Below are 21,297 nucleotides of genomic sequence, written 5' to 3' on the forward strand. Positions count from 1 at the left end.
CCCACCCCTGCTCCTCCCACCACTGCCCTCCTGTCCTTTCCTCGCCAGATTTTTTTCTCCACAGCCCTGAGCACATCACACATTCTTGTTGGTTCACTGTCCGTCCCTGCTTCAGGAAGGTAAGCACCTAGCAGAAAAGACCTCGATCCCTTTGTTGGACCCCTCGATCCAATGCCCAGAATAGCCTCTCGAGTTTAGTAAGTGCCTAGAAAGGGCTCAGTGAGTACCTCGGTGTTGAATGAAGGAAGGACTTTCTGTGCCCTGACTATAAATGTCATGAGAAAACCCATGTGTCATGAAGTTCTAGTTGCTTTCAAAACACACAAATGCTCTCTCTCTCTGCCTGCCTCTCTGCCTACTTGTGATCTCTCTCTCTGTCAAATAAATAAATAAAATCTTTAAAAAAAAAAGGGGGGGGGGGGCGCCTGGGTGGCTCAGTGGGTTAAGCCGCTGCCTTCGGCTCAGGTCATGATCTCAGGGTCCTGGGATCGAGTTCCGCGTCAGGCTCTCTGCTCAGTGGGGAGCCTGCTTCCCTCTCTCTCTGCCTGCCTCTCCGTCTACTTGTGATTTCTCTCTGTCAAATAAATAAATAAAATCTTTAAAAAAAAAAAAACACAAATGACAAAGCAAGTTATACAAAGATCTTTGTCTAAAGAACTATGTATATTTTATAAGTCGAGCAGAGAGAGTCAATTATCATATGGTTTCACTTATTTGTGGAGCATAACAAATAACATGGAGGACATAGGGAGATGGAGAGGAGAAGGGAGTTGAGGGAGATTGGAAGGGGAGATGAACCATGAGAGACTATGGACTCTGAAAAACAACCTGAGGGTTTCGAAGGGGCGGGGGGGTGGGAGGTCGGGGGAGCCAGGTGGTGAGTATTATGGAGGGCACGTATTGCATGGAGCACTGGGTGTGGTGCATAAACAATGAATACTGTTATGCTGAAAAGAAATTTAAAAAAAAAAATAAAGAACTATGTGTATTTTAACAAGTTCTGTGTATATTTTGGAGACCTTTCTTTTCCTTGTTTTTAGGGTATCCTTGCAAGTACTTTGGTTTAAATTCTGCTTAATGGCAGCCTGGTTATTTGGGGGCACAAATGGGATTGGGTTTTTAAATCCTGACATTTCACTTATTCACTTCCAGATGGAGAGCATCCGAGCTTATCAAGAGCCTGCCTGCTTCTGACCTGCCCCAGGTCAGGGCCAAGGTTGCAGCCATGGAAATGCTGAAAGGTCAGAGGGCTGACCTTGGGCTCCAGAGAGCCTGGGAGGGCAACTATCTTGCTTCGGTACGTACAGGACAGCAAACCAGAATCTGATCCACCCTTTACCGAGAAAGGGAAGAAATTTTCTCCAAAACTTCGTGGGAAGAACAAGACCCCTACAGAAACTAAACTGCTATGGGTGATACTGAACTGAAGGATTTTGTTGCTTCCAACTGTGTGGTGTTTGATGTTTCCCTTGCTTTTTCCCTTGTCTGCTGCTCCGCGCCATACATACGAGGCACACTCCAAAACCACTTTTTGAGCATTTGAACCTTCCCTTGCATAATTCAGCAGCTGTTTTTAATTACCACCTTTATATTAATTATTCCCAGAGCTGCATTTCACCCTCCCTTCCATTCTGTATTTTTAAAGTTTTATAGGCCTTTCGGTGGCGTTAACACCCCTGTGGCAGCCGGGCAGCTGCGACGGGAGATTAAAGTATGCCTGCCGAGAAGGGTCTGAGCAGGGTTGGAAAGCCAGGCCACAGAGAGATTGCCTTTTCCTCTAAAATGCTAAGCAGATTCTTTTCATCACTTTCCCCTTTTCTTTCAGAAGCCAGACACACCTCAGACCTCAGGCACTTTTGTCCCCGTCGCAAACGAGCTGAAACGGAAGGACAAATACATGAATGTCCTCTTTTCCTGTCATGTCCGTAAGGTGAGGCGGGCTGGGGCGGCCCCCCTTCCAGGGGAGACGGGGTTGGGTTCAGAGGCCCTTACATCGCTGTGAAGGCACTAAAACGGGACCGCAGCCCCCAGCTCTCCGACACTGAGTGCCGCCCGCCCGTGCTGGGGCCGGGGTGCAGTGGCCAAGGTGACTGTGGCTGCGGGGGGTAGGAAGTGGACATATTTGGTTTTGGGGGGGTTCCTCCCTGTGTTCCAACACTGGTAACTTTATGGCTCACCTGTCTTTTCCCAGCACGTACTGGTCTGCCTTGTAGCTCATGGTCATCCCGTACTTCTTGTACATGTTTGATCATTATTTTAAAGGTGGGGAAGGAGGAAGGAAGAACAGAGTCTAGTAAAGGGAGGACAGAGAATTTGGGGGGGGGACAAGTTACACGTGCTGCGAATCTAGTCGTTGTCTACCTGAGGCAAGACGGGTGTGTGGACTGTTAACTTGGCTACAGATGATGTCCGTGGGGCTAGTGAAGTGTGGAAGTCGGAGAGGGGAAGGCGGGAGACTTGGTCGGTTTTTCAAAACTTCAAAATGCTTTTCACAAAATAGAGAGGAAGTTGTGATGATTAATTTTTTAAAAAGCATTTTGTGAAAATTAGGCAGATAAATTTCCAAATATTAATGAAACAGGTGAATTTCTGGGGTGCCTGAGTGGCTCAGTTGATTAAGCATCCCACTCTTGATCTCAGCTCAGGTCATGATCTAAGGGTCCTGGGATCAAGCCCCGCACTGGGCTCCACACTCAGCGGGGAATCTGCTTGGTATTCTCTCTCTCCCTCTCCCTCTCCCGCTCTCTCTGTCTCTCACTCTAAGATAAATACATAAATCTTTTTAAAAAATTTCCTAGATTGACCCCAGAAGAAATATTGACATAAATATGCCAGTATCCAAAGTAGGAATGAAGAAAATGATAAAAGATTTACCTCATAACAAAAGCCCAAGTGTGGGTGACTTGGGGTATTTTGTTTCAAATATTGAAAAAGTACACAGTTGCTGTATTATTCAGATCAAAATAATGAAATATTTTTCCACTGTAATCGGCAAACTTTAACACATTGATAACCAGTGTTTGCACGAAATTTAGGGAAAAACTGTTGATAAGATACAGACCTTTTGAGTGAACAGTTTGGCAAGAGCTACCAAAATTTTAAATGCCCAGACCACTTACTCTAGGAATTCCAGAACTCAGGATTTATCCTATGATATATTCACACATACTTCCAAAGATGTACTTTTGTACATTGTAATTGCCAAAAAACTAGAAAAAAATACCATTAATATATCATGAGATTAGTAGATAATTGTGTTTGTGCCCAGTAAAATACAACATAGCTATACGATGAGCAAAAGGAGGAAATATGTTCAAAAAATAAAAACTAAAAGGACAGAATCTATGAAACAATGGTTCTTCGGTCACTGCACATCAAGATACGAGAAACAGACAAGTGAGCCCTACAGGCAGCTGATTGACTTCCTGGAGAAACATTCTAGTCTCTGGTGGGATTGGGGGAACCCAGGTGGAGCTTAATGGACTCCCTGACAGAAACAAGAGGGCTGAGCCGGGAGACAGTAGGGCAGCTAGAGTTTGCAGAGGAGAGTGCCAGAGAAGAGCAGGCGGCACAGAGAGTATGGAGAGACCCTGGATAGCCTCAAGCGGTCCGCGAGAGGTATTTGCCTGAGCTGAGCAGAACTCAGTGTGTGCATATGAGGAAAATGCCCAAGGCCAGCGCAAGAATCACCCCAGAGGGAAGGCAGGCAGCAACCAGAACCAAGTACTTACAGGTAGTACCTACTCCCACAGGCCATGGGAAACACTCGTGATTCGTGGGATGCTTGGTAGAGTATGGACAGTACAGGTCATGGGGAGGAATTAGCCCTTGACTAAACACTGCCCTAATCCCACCCAGCAAATCTTGAAAACATGACTCAAAAGAATCAGACTCTTTCCAAGCAACCTAACGGTGTCCCAGAACAGTGTTCAAAGATATGCCCAAGAATAGGAACTCACCCGCACCCAAAAGAGAAGATTCAGAATGCATGACATTGGATCCAAAATTACCAGGTCTACAAAAGCAGCAGGAGACTCTAACCGATAATGAGAAGAAAAGTCAGTCATTCAAAAGGATCCAGGACTGACGTAGATTATAGAATTAAAAGACAAGGTCACTAAAATAATTGTTATGTGTATGTTATGGATAGAGATAGAAAACACAGCATCTCAGATTTTTTTAAATATACTTGATGAGATTAAAAACAGTTTAGATGTTGCAGAAGAAAGATTAATAAACTTGAAGAAAGAACAATAAAACTACCTTGAATAAGGTAGTTTTATTCAGAGCAAAGGGAGGAAGATGCAACCACCCTAAAAAAAGAAGAGCAAAATATTGGGGCCCTGTGAGCCAATGTCCAGTAGCCCAATATACGGGCACGTGGAGCTCCGAGTTGGAGGGAAGAGAAGGGGGAATTCAAAATATTTGAAGAAATAATGGCTGAAATTTTTCCAAATTCAGTGAAAACTGCAAACTCTTAGACCCAAGGAACTCAACAAACCTCAAACACAAGAGACAGGAAGAACACCATATGGAGGCACAACATGAACAAATACCTTAAATGCAGCAGTAATGAAAAAAAACACAGAAGAGAAAGGTGAGAATGCATCAGATTTCTTGTCAGAAACAGGACAAGCAAAAAGACAGTGGGGCAACAGCTTTAAAACTTCTTTCACTGAAGGAAAAGAACAGCTGTCAACCTACAATTTTGCAACCAGCAAATATAGCTTTTAAAAACCAAAGTGAAATAAAGACGTCTTTGAGCATATCTAAAAATACACACTACAGGAAATGCTAGAGAATGGCCTTCAGGCGGAAGGAAAGTGGTTCCAGATGGTAATGTGGGCATAACCAAGGAATGAGGAGCAAGGAGAATGGTGGCCTCATGTATAAGTACGTAGTAGCTTTCTTATTATTTAAATCTCTCAAAACGATAATTGAGTGTACGCCAACACTCATAGCAGCATTCACGGTAGTTAAAGATGAAAACAACTCAAATGTCCATGGACAGATGAATAAAGAAGACATATATCCGGGGCACCTGGGTTGTTCACTCATTTAAAGCATGTGACTCTTGATTTCAGCTCAGGTTCTGAGCTTAGGGTCATGAGATGGAGCACCCCCGTCAGGCTCTGTGCTAGGTTTGGAGCCTGGTTGGGATTCTTGGAAGGGAGGAAAAGGAAGGGAGAAAGGAAGGAAAAAGAAAAAAAGAGGGAGGGAAGGAAGGAAAGAGAAAGAGAGAGGGAGGGAAAGAAGGAAGGAAGGAGAGAAAGAAAGGGAGAGAGAGAAAGAAGGGAAGGAAGGAAGGAAAGGAAAGGACATGTGTATCCAGGCAGAGGGATACTTATTAAGCATAAAGAGGAAGGAAGTACAGGCCCACAGCATGGATGACCTTGAAGGTACCGTCTAGGTGAAACAGACACAAAGACAAATACTGTGTGATTCCACTTACATGAAGTACTACACTAGTCCGTTAACGGAGAAAGACCATAGAATGTTGGTGACCAGGGGCAGGGGTATTCAAACATTCTAAGGAAGAGGAGATCACCTCTACATAATGTAGACTAACAAAATAGAGAGTAGCTTTAAAAAAAAGAAATCAGAATGAAGTAGGAAAGCTTGCTGGCAGTTGGGTGGTTAACCAAGTGGAGTCTAATTCTGAGCTCATAGATCCAGAAGCTATTTTATAAGTGGACCTGGAGGTGATCAGATCATCAAGAGTGGCTCTTGTGGGCCAGAATCAGACATAAAACAGTGTATGAGCCGCAGTGTCAATGTGTGAATTCCACAAAGGAACATACCATGCTAGTGGACTCTCATATCTACTCTCTAGGGTACTTCCTTTCTAGTATCAAGCTATGTGAGAAGTCAGGTTAGTAATCAGAACAATCGAAGAGTGTCGAGTGGTTTTGAGAATTATGTCATCTGCTTTGGAAAAGCCTGGTGTCTGATTCTGTCTTTCCAGTGATGACAGTGTGATGTCTGACCGCATGTCTCTCCCTGGGTCCTGCTGGATAAAGGCCGAAAATTCTTAGTCATGCTCCTGTGCTTCCAAAGTCAATAAAAAATAATATTTCTTCACACTATAGCTTAGTTTTTTTTAATTTGAGTATAGTTGACACATCATGTTACATTAAAGTACAACGTAGTGAGTCAGCAACTCTACACATTACACTGTGCTCACTGACGACAGCTACCACCGGTCGCCGAACCACACCATTGCAACATCACGGACTGTGTTTCCTCTGTCATCCCTTTACCCCCAACAACTTCTCTCCATAACTGGAAGCCTTCTTCTCCCACGCCCCTCCGCCCCTTCCCTCTGGCAACCATGAGTTTGGGGTTTTTTCCTCTGCATTTACAGATCCGGTTCTGCTTTTTGTGTATTTATTTGTTGTTTTTTAAACCCCACGTATGAGTGAAATCATCGGCCGTTGTCTTTCTCAGTCTGACTTATCTCATGTCACATAATACCTCCGTGTTCATTTATGTTGTTGCAAATGGCAAGATCTCATTGTTTTTATGGCTGTGTTATTCTGTGTGTATGTTTGTGTGTGTGTGTGTATAACACATTTTCCTTATCTGTTTATTGATGGCACTTAAATTGCTTCCATACTTTTATTGTTGTAAATAATACCACAATAAACATAAGGGTGCAAATATCTTTTTAAATTAGTATTCTCATTTCCTTTGCATAAATATCCACCCAGTAGTAGAATTATTGGACCATATGGTATTTCTATTTTTAATTTTTTGAGGCACATACTGTTTTCCGCAGTGACTGCACCAAATTACATTCCCGCCAACAGTGCGTGAGGGTTCCTTCTTCTCCACATCCTCACCAGTACTTGTTTTTTCTTGTCTTTGATTCTTTTTTTTTTTTTTTTAAGATTTTATTTATTCATTTGACGGAGATCACAAGTAGGGAGAGAGGCAGGCAGAGAAGGGCGGGGGAGGGGGGGAGCAGGCTTTCCGCTGAGCAGGGAGCCTGATGTGGGGCTCAATCCGAAGATAGAGGCTTTAACCCACTGAGCCACCCAGGCACCCCTCTTGTCTTTGATTCTAACCATTCTGACAGGTGTGAGGGGATAGCTCATTGTGGTTCCGATTGCACGTCCCTGATGATGAGTGAAGTTGAGCATCTTTTCACGAGCCTGCTGGCCATCAGCACATCTTTGGCAAAATGTCTATACGGGTCTTCTGTCCATTTTCCAGTCAGATTGTTTGGGGGTTTTGGTGTTGAGTTTAGATAATGTCTTTCCTAGAAATTATTTAATCCCAAGCATGTGCCAAGGTAAGCTTGACATGATTTCAGTAAGGCCTCCTTCTTTATGCTTTGATTCTTTTGAGAACAACCACTTTCCATTAACTACAGTTATAAAAGGTCCTTTAAGGTTGGAGACTTCTGCAAATAGCTACACTCGCCCAGAATGTGTTTTCTGTTGGTCTGACTCTTCAGGGGACCTTTAGCTCTGACCCCCTGTGGTGTTGACTAAGACTATAAATAGATTGCCAAAAGGATCTGGGCAAGAGCCAGGTGATAGGGAGTTTTCTTTGGTTGAGGATTTTAGCATGGATCCCGGAAGAAATAAGGTGAGATCTCTTCTAACAATGAGTCTGTGATCCAGTTTTTTTTTATTACCTTATGAATTTATGAGAAAGAAAAGGTGTTCCTTTGCCATCATTATTTTAATTAAATTTGAATTTACAAATTGATGTGTGTTTGTTAACATTTTCTCTTTGCCACTTCGATTCTGCTGTAACGCAGCTTAAAGCTCCTTCTTTGGGACAGGATGTCGTTCCCACTCAATCTGTTTTAAGGATGATTTGGGTTGCTAAGCACAAGCTAGGGGTGTGTGACCTGTTCTCATTAGAAATTATGTTTTTATATAAAAAGGAATGTAATATTTCTAAACAGCCCTTCAGTAAAATGGCTGCTTTGAGGTTTTTGCCTTTGGTTTCCAAGCTAACTCGTGGACAGATCACAAAAAGGAAAGTACTCCCCACTTTTATCATCGTGGCAGGCCTATTGTTTTTTTTTTTTTTATTTTTTATTTATTTTCAGCATAACAGTATTCATTGTTTATGTACCACACCCAGTGCTCCATGCAATCTGTGCCCTCTCTAATACCCACCACCTGGTTCCCCCAACCTCCCACCCACCCACCACTTAAAATCCCTCAGGTGTTTTTCAGAGTCCATAGTCTCTCATGGTTCACCTCCCCTTCCCATTCCCCCCAACCCCCTTCCCTCTAACTCCCCATGTCCACCACGCTATTTGTTGTGCTCCACAAATAAGTGAAACCATATGATAATTGACTCTCTCTGCTTGACTTATTTCACTCAGCATAATCTCTTCCAGTCCCCTCCATGTTGCTACAAAAGTTGGGTATTCATCCTTTCTGATGGAGGCATAATACTCCATAGTGTATATGGACCACATCTTCCTTATCCATTCGTCCGTTGAAGGGCATCTTGGTTCTTTCCACAGTTTGGCAACCATGGCCATTCTGCTATAAGCATTGGGGTAGAGATGGGCCTTCTTTTCACGACATCTGTATCTTTGGGGTAAATACCCAGGAGTGCAATTGCAGGGTCATAGGGAAGTTCTATTTTTAATTTCTTGAGGAATCTCCACACTGTTCTCCAAAGAAGGCCTGTTGTTTTTGACTCTTGTGCGACCTTGCGAAATTAGGCAACGCGCTTTTCTTTTCTTGTACTCTCGGGCAACACACCTCTATTTCTTAGGTGATTTGGCCAAAGATGAGGAACACTACTGTTGCTTTTGACCCACGTTCCACTCTAGATGTCCTCTTGTCCTCCTGCTCTAACATGCATACAGATGCTCTAACATGCATACAAATGTCCTCCCTCGTGCGTTTCAGAAACCAGTGTGCTGTTGGATTTATTCATGTGTTTATAAGAAGGTTGCCTTGTATCATCTGTGGGAAATGCTGGGTAAAGCAGTCCAATATGTTCTTTAAGTGCAGAATGCTCAGAGCCTCTAATATATTCGTGGGTTACGAGTATCTTAGGGGAGGCTGTGGTTTGCAAGGTTCCTCCAGCCACCCTGACTTGGAACCCTTTCTCTCACAAAGCATCTCATGAGGCTGGGGTTGTCCAGAACAACTTAGAAAAATGCTATCGCAGGAGCTCTACAGTCACCTTGTTTCGAGCCCTCTAACAAGGGCCAAATCTCTCTTATGGCCAAAATCATTGCTATGTGATGTAGATAATCACTGCCAAGAGCAGTCATTAGTTTCCCACATACACTCTACTTTACTCTTAATTACAGATACCATTTTTGTCGAGTTGAAGACTGAAAAATATGCTTTGGTTACAAAAGCAGTGTTTGCCAAATTGATGGATCTCTAAAACTATGAGGCAGAGGGGAGAAGACTTTTGCAAACCTACATTTTAGTTTGTGCTCCTACCTACAGCAGCATACCAAGCTGTGTCCTAACTTACCTACCCTAATTTAGTTAGCTGTACAACCAGCAAAGGCAACAGTGCATACCAATTAGTCTCTAACTTCTTTGTTTGCATCTTGAAGATGTGATCTGGGGAGCGGGGGCGGGGGGGAGGGGGAGATATTATCTCAGGTTTGCCTTCTGTTTTGCTTAGGGGAGGGGTTTATAGTTCTTTGTTGTTTTGCTTTGCTTTTCCCTCTAATCACTGAGAGATATGACTTTATAGTTGTTCAGAAATGTTTTTGTGCTCAGTTGTTTTTTTTAAGATTTTTATTTTTTATTTGGCAGAGAGAGAGAGATCACAAGTAGGCAGAGAGGCAGGCAGGGGGTGGGAAGCAGGCTCCCTGCTGAGCAGAGAGCCAGATGGGGCTCGATCCCAGAACCCTGGGATCATGACCTGAAGCGAAGGCAGAGGCTTAACCCACTGAGCCACCCAGGTGCCCCTGTGCTCAGTTTTGATTTAAGTATTACCCAAATCTAGGATTGAAACATCCCAGTCAGCATGTAATTCATTCCTTATTTATAAAATGGCCTGTGGTTAATTCTGCCTATCAGAGAAAGATTTACCTATAAATTGGGCATTCTCTGACTCTCTCATAAAGTAGCACTCTACTGAATCACACGTGTATTTTCTCCCAATCCCATTATCTAGATTTTTTTCTTTATGCTTATCTTTATATGAAATTATTTTCACGTGTTTGTTCCTTACCTAGCTCAACCCCATCTACTAGTCTCAGATTCTTACTATAACCAAGGGCATCATTCCTTCAAATATTAGCAGTTTATACAGTGCTTAAAAGTGCACATTGCCATTTTGAGAAAAAGAAATTATCAAATTATTTAATATAAGGAAATGCTTACCAGTATAACTTTTTTTCTAATCAATTGTAGCAATGTGCCGGATGTAAAAATATAGCAATACCATTTTGAGATGTGTGATTATAGAAAGACCCTTTTCTCAATGAAAGCGTGAAACTAAGGATTTTATAAGGGTAATATGACCAATACAGCGTTGCAAGTACAGACACAAAGGTTTCTCCCAGATTCGCTCAGGACAGTTTCTCTGGCCTGTCCATACTCTGTGTACAGAGTATTGTAGTGACGGCTGCTGGCAATGTCTTGCCCTCCAGAAATACAGACTCTGAAGGAAAAAATTAACTCATGGAAAAGACTCTTTATGGGATTAAAAAAAAGTACAAATAAATTTCAGCTAGTCCAACCATGAGAATAAATAATTCCCAATGAGCAATCCATGTGCTTTTGTTTTTGTTTTTTTTTTTAAGATCTTATTTATTTTAGAGAGAAAGCACAAGCAGGGGGAAGGGCAGAGCGAGCAGCAGGCTTCCCACTGAGCAGAGAGCCTGACACAGAGCTCAATCCCAGGACCGGGGGATCACAACCTGAGCTGAAGGCAGACGCTTAACCAACTGAACCACCCAGGCGCCCCCCAATACATGTGTTTTCATAGTGCCTGCTGTATTAGGGAGCTTTTTATTGAAGAGATCGCTTCCTGATAATCTTCCAGCCTCAGAAAGAAGAGAGCAGAGTCCCCACTTCCTCTTTCTTCAGCAGAAATGGAGGTTTTCCAAGACCACACCAGGCATTGGGGACTTAAGCTATTGAACAAAAGTGCTATCATTTGCCACTTGGGACATTTTTTTCTACACATTATGTAGCCTCCCCAGTGTGCTGCCGTGTTTTCCAGTCATCAACACTGATTAGCTCATGTGGGGAGAAGCTCCTCTTGAAATTATCCTGTCGGATTAGAATTGCTTTCAAAACCAACAGATCTGCAAGGGTAGAGTAAACTCTATGGGCTGCCCACTTCTGTACTGGGGGCTGTGAGGTATAAGAAAAAAGCCATCAGATGATAATGACCCTCAGGGAACTTCCAGCGTGGCTGGAAGACAGGATTCCTGTCTGTGAAATAAGAAGGCAGTAAATATGGCTCTGTCCTGGATATTTGAGATGTTACGGTATTTTGTTCATGTACTTGTATTGAGGTATAATTTATATACAAGGAGATGCCCGGATAGTATAGAGTTCACTGATTTTGATGAGTGTGTACACCCATGTAAATCACAACCCTGTCCAGATAGAGAACATTTCCATTACCCTGAAAAGCTTTCTCGTGCCCCTTCCCATCCAAGCCCTCCCTGTACCAAGGACAACCACTCTTCTGACTGCCTGTACCATAAAGTAGTTTTGCTGTTTCTTGATCTTCATTTAAAAAAAAAAAATCATACAGCTGAATATGAGATTTTTACTTTGTTTTCAAGTAAATTCCTAAGTTTTATTTGTCACTATTTTGGTAACCTATTTGTAGCTATTTTACAAGGGAAGCAGCTTTTTCATATACTACCAATCTTCAGGTAACCTGTATAATCTTTTATAGTGGCTGAGTTACTTAGATCTACGTTCGTGAGGTTTTAGTAGCTTATTACAAAATTCGTAAGTAGAATCAGCATCCTGTGCCAAACAGAGCTTCAACTACAAGTTTAAAAACACAGTGTTCTACACAACTGTTTTATCAAATGTATTCCTAACATGCATCCACGGCCCCAAAATTACAAGTGTCCTTGTAAAACTTTACAGTTATTAAATGAAAACGTTTGCCCTTTTAGTAAAGAAGTGTAGATACTAACTGAACTTCACAGTGAGAAGGTAGAGACTAAGGTTAGATTTAACTGTATTGTCTTGGAATTTATAAACATCAGCAAACCTGCCCTGTCTTTCTTTCAAAAAAAAAAAAAAAAAGGCATTTGGGGATAGGAGCGAGCATTTTATGTTAGCAAAAGTGCTTAGACAACAGCTCGTCATGCTTGAGTATCCTGCTTTAAAAGAAGAACCCTGTGCCCTTTGGTTACGATGTTCATTTTCTTGTCTTAACTCTGTATGTATCCAAATTATGTAATAGAAGGTGAGAGGAAAAGGTAATCGTTTTTTTTACTTTAGAAATTTTAGCAGTTTTATAATGAAATGAGAATTTGAGCATTATCTTAAAATGCAGAGAGCTAAAAAGGAGAGTGGAAAATCATAAACATTTAAGAGAGAGCATAACGTGAGGAAACCTGTTAGATCGGAGCAGAGCCTGTAAAGAAATAAAGTTTAAAAAGGAGAATAGTGGGGTACTTGGCTGGCTTAGTAGAGCATGGGACTCTTAATCTCGGGGTTATAAATCCGAGCCCCATGTTGGGTGTAGAGATTACTAAAAAAGAAAATAAGTCTTTAAAAGAAAAAAAATAAATGAAAAGGAGAATAGTGACAAATAGAAAAACTCTTGAAAGTCAGATAAAGGAATCCTAGGATCTGAGCGGGAGGGGACCTTAGAAACCTCGAGTCATCATATTCAAAGCAGGAACCCCCTCTACCACACCCACAGTAGGGGTCCACCTTGCATCGGATCCTGTCCTATCTGCAGGATAGGACATGTGGCCCTCTCTTTCCATGTAGCCCTCTCTTGTTTTGGACAGTGGTAATTATGAGGCATTCGTGCCATAATTCATGCCATAGGCACTAGGAAGGCACTGTCCCACTTTTGAACAAGTGGATTTTTAAATATTTTATTTATTTATTTTTGCCAGAGAGAGAAAGAGAGCGAGCATGACCTAGGAGGGGTGGGGCAGAGGGAGAAGCAGCTCCCTGTTGAGAAGGAAGCCTGACACCAGCCTCAGTCCCAGGACCCCAGGATCATGACCTGAGCTGAAGGCAGACACTTAACGACTGAGCCACCCAGGCGCCCCCAAACATGTAGATTTAATGACATACTCATTATGCTTTTAGGGAATTAGAAAAGGGGCAGAATGAGTCGTTTCTGATAGGACTTACATTTTTTACAGCTTTATTGCGATCTAATTGCGTGCATACCACTCCCCATTTTCAAGTATACAAACCATCGGCTTTCAGTGTGTTCACAGAGCTGTAGATCCATCACCACCATCAGTTTTCAAAAAGAAACCCCCAACCCTTAGCTGTCATCCTTCCTAACCTTCCATCTCTTCCAGCCCTAGGCAACCAATAACCTCCTTTCTGTTTCTACAGATTGGCTTATTCTGGAGATTACATGTGAATGAAGTCTTGCAGCGTGGTCCTCTGGGCCTGACTTCTTTGACTCAGCATCATGTTTTTCCACTTATTTCTTCTTGCTGACCAGTTGTATTCCATGGTGTGGATATATCCTATTTTATTTATCGGTTCGTCAGTTAATGGACATTGACGTTGTCTCTGTCATGATTAAAGACTTTCACGCCCAAGTTTTCCTGTGGATATGTCTTCAGTTCCCTTATACACCTGCGAGTGAATTTCTGGGTCAGATGGTAATTCTAGATTTAACCACTAAAGGCCCTGCCAGACTCTTTTCCAAAGTGACTGCATCATTTCATATTCCGACCGTTACGACCCCTTAATGAGGAGGGCTCCAATTTCTCCACATCCTGGCCAGCGTTTGTTATTATCTATCTTTGTTATTATTACCATTCTGGTGAGTGTGAAGTGGTATCTCCCCGGGGTTCTGACTTACGTTTCCCTGGTGACTACTAATGTCAAGCATCTTTTCATGTGCTTATTGGCTATTTGTGTATCTTCTCTGGAGAAATGTCTGTTCAAATCCTTTATTCTTTTTTTTTTTTGTCTTTTTATTATGGAGATATATATTCTAGATACAGTGTATGTTCTATTCTCTTAGACATACAATTGTGTCCCTTAACAGAAATGTGATATGCAAGACATTTGCTCCTTAGTTTCTGGGTTCTCTTTTCATTTTCTTTACAGTATCTGGGTCACATGTTTTTAGTCCTTTAATTCTTATATGTTTTTGTTGTTTTTCCTGTTGAATTAAATGGTGAAATTTAAACTGTAAAATCCTGTAAATCTGGAAACTGTGAGTCCTTATAGATCTCTGTTCATCCTGGAGAATGGTACATAATCTGTTAAAGAATGTGTCTCCCTGGGCGCCTGGGTGGCTCAGTGGGTTGAGCCGCTGCCTTCGGCTCAGGTCATGATCTCAGGATCCTGGGATCGAGTCCCGCATTGGGCTCTCTGCTCAGCAGGGAGCCTGCTTCCCTCTCTCTCTCTCTGCCTGCCTCTCTGCCTACTTGTGATCTCTGTCTGTCAAATAAATAAATAAAATCTTTAAAAAAAAAAAAAAAAAAAAGGAATGTGTCTCCCAGCCAGCTGCCTCTGCCCCTAGATAGATAATTTCCTGTGGATCATTTGATTTCATTCTTGATGAATATGATGGCTTATTGGTTTGTTTTCTTATAGGTGAATCGATTTAGTAAGGTGGAAGACCGAGCGATTTTTGTCACCGATCGTCACCTCTATAAGATGGATCCCACTAAACAGTACAAGGTGATGAAGACCATTCCTCTGTACAACGTAAGTGTTCTCTGCTTCCTGAAGGATGGAGTCTTAACCTAGTGTTCTTGGACCACTAGTGGGTCAGTAGACTGATCACTACAACCTTTGGAGCTCTAGGGAGCCCATGAATTCCTGAAATTTTATGCCCATCTTGTGTCTTGTACAAATGTACAATTTTCTGTAAGAAGGATCCAGGCATACCTGGCTGGCTTGGTTGGTAGAGCGTGCGACTCTTCATCTTGGGGTCATGAGTTCAGGCTGCCTGTTGGGTATGGAGAGTACTTTAACAAAAAGCCGGGGTGGTGGGGGGGGCGGTGCCTGGGTGGCTCAGTGGGTTAAATCCTCTGCCTTAGGCTCGGGTTATGACCCCAGGGTCCTGGGATCAGCCCCAGGCTCTCTGCTCAGCAGGGAGCCTACTTCCCCGCGCCCCCCCTGCCTGCCTCTCTGCCTACTTGTGATCTCTGTCAAATAAATAAATAAAATCTTCCCAAAAAAAAGGAGAAAGGATCCAAAGTTTCCAATAGATTAATGAAGGCATTTTAAAAAAACAAACATTAAGGACTCCCTATTCTACATAACCTTTCTCTATTCCTAATCCTACCTACTGCTTAAATGTGGCATATAATATATTTTCTTACTTGCTTTCAAGAGGTTTGTTTTTATAGAGAAATGGAATTAGGAGAAAAACAGTACAGAATTACTTCATGAAAACATTATCTCTCTTTCAGATGTAAAATTTATGCTGTTTCCGGAAGTTCTTTTCACCAGTATATTTTGCCTCTGATCTAAACCCACTCAGTTGTCCTCCAGGGGGTTTTCAAGTTCTGTAATCATTTCTCATTTGAAATACGAAATTTAGTGGATATCTCCTTGAATCTCAATATAAGTTGTTTTTTGTGTTTTTTTTTTTTAATTTTCCTCCTGCTGTACGTGGTCTGCTTTACAAGTGACTGTCTGTTTTAATTCTTCAGAAACATCCTGCTGACTACAAGATCTTTTCGAGAGTCAGGTGATTTTTCTGTCTGCTAGTTCCTAAGGAAGGAGGTCTGTCTGTCCAATAATAGAATCTATGAGGAATATCGTTTCAAGATTATTTTAAATCCTTCTGGTCTCTACAAAAGGGAACAGGAAACATTTTGTTTTGTAGTTCTGTGTTGTTAAATCAGGAGTCCTGTTGATTGTGAGGTACAGAGAAAGCAAACTATTCCTGGCTTTGCTAAATGATTTAGAATATCACTGCAGGGCTGATTATGGGGTCAAGCTTTGTCTCGATTACATGCCCCCCCCCACTGCCACCCTGTACACACACATGCATCTCTTTCTCCCTTTCAATAGAAAGGCTAGTAGATTGCAGCTAAGAAGAAAATGATATTCTAAGACATTCTTGGTTGTATATAGTCTTCTTAGCAAATGCTTGTAATCTCACATATCAATCATCATTTAAGCCTAATCACTGCAATCTTAAAGTAGGAGATGAAGGAAGGTACGGGAGAAAATCAGATTTTGTCAAAGTCAAATGAAGTGTGGAACCAAACAAAACATGAATTGTGACCAGCGTTTTATTTCTTTACCTTTTATTGAAAGGGAGATCAATCAAAGCACTCGATATAAATTAAATAAATAGCTAAACAACTCTTTGAACTGAAGTTATTTTCCCAAACTACCATCCTTTTTCATGTTGACTGGCGTGTATTTATAGTCACTGTTCCCCTTCACCAGTATCATTGTTGTTAGTGTTATCAATAATATCATCTACTATAAAAATTAGTGATGTTTAACAGTTGCAGTAAAAGTAAGCAATGTCAACCGAATGGGCACACACGGGGCACCTGGGTGGCTCAGTGGGTTAAGCCTCTGCCTTCTACCCAGGTTATGGTCTCAGGGTCCTGGAATTGAGCCCTCCATCGGGCTCTCTGCTTGGCAAGGAGCCTGTTTCCTCCTCTCTCTCTGCCGACTTGTGATCTTTGTTAAATAAATAAATAAAATCTTAGGAGGCCAATGTCTTATCCATTAGGCCACTGGGGCTTCTTAAATAAATAAAATCTTTAAAAAAAAAAGAATGGGCACACACTATCACAGACGTTGTCAGCACTCTGCCCATGTCCTCCTATATTCCCTTATTTCTGGGCACCCCAGCCTCACTTTCATCAGTCAACATTCTTGTCAAAAGCCTGCCCTTAGGCTGCCAGAACTCACTTTGCCTTCAGCTTACCCACAGTGGTAGCTCATTTAACACTGGGCCCCACTAGCTATCTTCCCACACTCAAACCACCTCCCCACACCCTTGCCAGTGCCCCTGCACCTTCCAAATCAGTCCTCTGAGTTTATCAGCCTTTCTCTTGGGATCTGCTTTTGGCAGAAACCAACCTCAGAGGAGTGGCTGCCTCTTAAGGAAGGGGCCAGGCTGAATGGGCTGGGGGACTTCCAACCATATCTATAAAAATGTTTTTGAGTTTGAAACAAATATGGCAAAATAGTTAAGTGTTGAAATTGAAAACAGGAGTCTTTATTATTTTATTCTTTATACTGTTGGCGTGATCGGAATATTTTGAAATTAAAACACAGCTTAAGACGGGAACTTTTAACAATGGATAATGCTAGTAAGAGTAGTGCAGAAAGTGGGAAGGGAGAAAGGACATAATGTCAGTTTTAGCCATGCTGAGTTTCAGGCACTGGTGAAACTTGGGAGTGTACATTCCACAGATAAATTGGAAGGCCAATATTATGGGGGAAGGGGGAAGAATTCAGCGCTTAAAATAAAAACTTAAGAGTGGATCCATGTATAATTGGAGGCTGAAATTATGCGTCCAGAGAGAGAAAGGGGCCAGATGATTCGAGAACATTCCCTGTTAAATGGTGGGGAAAGAATCGCTGAAGGAAATGGAGTAAGAAGGAAATCTCTCAATGGGCCTCCATGTGCTTCTCTCTTTCCTGCGCTGAATGAGCGGTAGCTTCCCTTCAGTTCCATAGGTTATGAATTATTCTAGGAAAGAAGAGAACTATAGGAACGCCGTGTTGTAGAATCAAGTTGGAAAGTTTTCAGAAGTGAGAGTAGTTGGTAAGAACAGACAGCTGAGGGTCCCACACTCCTCCTTCTGCACAGGCTCCTTTCCTGTCTCACTTAAGCTTTTCTGGCTCCAAGGAACAGATTGTGACCATACACTCTCTTGAGTAATGTTTTGTTTTTAATGAGATTACACATGGTAGTAAGGGAGAAGAATCTTGCAAAGACCCAAGAAATGCTACCATTCAGCGTTTAAGGCAGCCTTCGGGGCCTGTGTTATCCCGGAGCCCCCTGAGCAGCACGAGTGCGTGGAGAGTCGAGGGGAGAGTCGAGGGCCTGCCGCTTCCTGGGGCTCTGCTGCTCTCTTGAGCGTCTTCCTCCTGCCAGTCACCGTCCTTGCCAGACAGCACAGGCTAGCGCAAGGCTAGGGTCTACGTCAGCCAGCCCAGTAAACCACTGGGGTGTCCTCCTGCAGGAACATATGGAGCACAGTCTCCAGATGAGTCCTCACCATGGCAACTGGTTCTGCTTGACCCACATCGGTACTGCAGCTCCTTCCCAAGCACTTGTTAGTCTGCACGTATCTTCTTCCCTGACTTTTCCTAGTGTGGCATGGATAATTACTACAGCTCATTTAGGACATGATTGATCTCTTCCCTCTACAGTCTTTGGCCACTGTCCTTAGGCCCAAGTCATTTTTGACCTTGGTCACAGAGCTCGCTGGGGGTGGTCATCAGGAGAGAAGTGCTTCAAATAGGCCAGCTTCATCAGGCATCCGTGGGGCCTTGGACCCTTCCCACCTCCTGTTCCGGCCTCCAGGATTCCAGTTCTTGTCAAACAGGACCTGGCTCGCGCTCACGGATGCCCGTCACGGGTGAGAGTTTCAGCGAGGCTCTCGTTTGGCTCTGTGTCTGATCAGCTTCTAAACCTGGTCTTCGCCAGGGCTTTTAACTGCTTCCAGCCGGCAACACGGGGTGAATATTTGTTGTTTTCCTAATGCACCGTAAAAAGTACTGAACCGGTTTACTGTCTTTACACCTCCCAACCCATTGAACTTGTGTAAAGCAGTAGTAGCACCTAAGTGTCCCAGGCCTTAACGCTAATGGGCATATCAGCCAGCGTCCAGGGGCTCGGCTGTAACGGTAAGTGACCGCTTCCCCCCTACAGACCCCGCTGGCTCTGTGTGCTGGGGAAAGAGCGCCTCTTCCTCGCCGACAGGCTGCAAGCAGGGCCACGTCCCCTCTGAGACTGGTTTCCGGCAGCATCCTTGTGCTCATTTCTTCCTGCTAGATCTTAAGGTGCGATGAACAGAGACTTAAGGAGACTCGCTTAATGGGCAGTTATGCCTGGGTTAGAACAGCAGTGTGGGAATTGCCTTCACTGGGGGTTTCAGACCGCTGTGACGCTATTGTCTCATTACAGCATGTACAATCTCAGTGACTCAAGTCTTCCTTCAATAAGTGATCACTGAGGACTCGTTATGTGCCATACCTATGGGTATTGTGGCATGGAAGGGTCAAAATGGTCCGTTTCTGCCCTTATGAAACTTTGGTGGCGAGTAGCAGACTTTGGGCTTATGTGTAAATGTGCATGTACACGTGCATGTATATACGCACACGCGTCATATAATCCATCAGCAGGGGAAAAGGAAGACACAGACTAGGGAGGGAAGATAGAAGCTGTGAGAGGTGTTGTAATTACAAATAGGGTGATTGGGCCTCACTCTGAAGCTGACATTCAAGCGGAGACATGAAGGAGCTAAGAAATGAGCCAGATGTTTAGTTGGAGGGAAAGTATTTGGGGCATAAGGAAGAGCAGAGACACAGAGACATGAGCAGGAAGGAAAGAGCCTTCTGGGGGCTGGAAATGACCAGCTCCATGGCTTGAGCTGGTGGTGGTCACACTTGGGTATGCATGTATTCAAATTCATCGGGCAGTTTCCTTGAGATATGTGTGCCCTGCTGAATGCATGTTATATATACCTCCGTGAAGGGGGAGGAGAGGGGCGCCTGGGTGGCTCAGTTAGTTGAGCATCTGCCCTCAACTGAGGTCATGATCCGGGCTCAAGTCCCTGCTCAGCAGGGAGTCTGCTTCCCCCTATGCCTCTGCCCCTTCCCACCGCACTCGTTCCCTCTCGCTCTGCACTCTCTCCTCAAATAAATACATAAAATCTTTTTAAAAATAGAATCTAAAAAAAGGTGGTGGGGGAAGAAAGCTATCTGTGAAGGAAGACCGAGGAGGAAGGGTAAGCCAGAGAGAAAGGTGAAGTAAAGGAGGCAGGTGATCATTGAAGCCCAGGGAGGATCTGGACACCTGATACACAGACCATTACCGTCCAGTGTGTGAAACACCTACAGTCACGTTTGTTTTCTCCTCTGTCTGAAGAAGAGTACGCCCCAGTCCCTTGAGCTCGGAGAGGCAGCCCTCTGCTGTTCCTCGGGGGAGAAGAAGCTGCTAACTAAACCAGAGTAGCCACTTGATTTCAGGGAAGCCAGTGATCTCGGGGATGGCCCCAGGTGGAGATCTTTGCACTGTACCTCTGTTACATACCCTCTGTGTCCTTCATATTGATCAGATGTGCTTTTTCTCATTTTTTCCCAGGTCAGTTTTGCTAGAGACCTATTTTGTTGATTTCATTACCTTTTCATTGACCTCTGCTCTTTTTTTTCTTCTCCAGTCTCTAGACTTACTCTGTTGGTTCTTTTTTCTAGCTTTTTGAGTTGAGGGATTAGCTGCTTTTGTTTCTAAATTTTAGTTTTTATAAAATGCATCAAAGATGATACATTTGTGTTTAGGAATGGCTTGAGCTGAACGTCACGTGTTACAATATGTGTTATTGTCCTTGTTCAGTTCTAATTATTTTGTCATCTCCATTGTGAGTTCCTTAAGCATGGGTGTTTTAGTGGCATGTTTTCAAATTACCACGTATATGTTAATGTGTGGTACTTGCGTGTGTATTTTCTAGAGGAGGGAGGGAAGTCCACAGACTTTAAGTTCTTTGATTGCTTGTGAGAAAATCTGTTTCATGTATATTTTAACATCAGCAACATCTCAGGAGGCTGTTACCCTGCAGTCAACATTCTGTACTGGCCATATCCCTAAATTATTTTTTAAAGATAAGAATTCATCAGATCATCATCTGTTGTATCGTTCTAGTGAGTTTCTGTTAAATTAAAAGCAAAACATGTTGCAGAATTAAAAACAGTCTTTCAGGGCACCGAGGTGGCTCAGTCAGTTGAGCATCTGACTCTTGATTTAGTGCAAATCATGCCCCAGGTCAGTTTTGCTAGAGACCTATTTTGTTGATTTCATTTCCTTTTCATTGACCTCTGCTCTTTTTTTTCTTCTCCAGTCTCTAGACTTACTCTGTTGGTTCTTTTTTCTAGCTTTTTGAGTTGAGGGATTAGCTGCTTTTGTTTCTAAATTTTAGTTTTTATAAAATGCATCAAAGATGATACATTTGTG

At 42.9% G+C, this 21,297-nt stretch overlaps 1 protein-coding gene across 2 annotated transcripts in view; it reads left to right on the plus strand.

Annotated features, from left to right (window-relative positions):
* MYO1D (myosin ID) overlaps window positions 1–21,297 on the plus strand; it is a 339,488-nt gene that overhangs the window by 191,025 nt on the left and 127,166 nt on the right. For both annotated transcript variants that reach the window (XM_059380394.1, XM_059380395.1), the window contains exons 18-20: window positions 1,153–1,297; window positions 1,826–1,930; window positions 14,733–14,846. In XM_059380394.1, the coding sequence (XP_059236377.1) occupies window positions 1,153–1,297; window positions 1,826–1,930; window positions 14,733–14,846 (364 nt within the window). The remainder of the gene's footprint in view (window positions 1–1,152; window positions 1,298–1,825; window positions 1,931–14,732; window positions 14,847–21,297) is intronic.

Source organism: Mustela nigripes, chromosome 16, assembly GCF_022355385.1.
Source record: "Mustela nigripes isolate SB6536 chromosome 16, MUSNIG.SB6536, whole genome shotgun sequence".
NCBI lineage: Eukaryota > Metazoa > Chordata > Mammalia > Carnivora > Mustelidae > Mustela > Mustela nigripes.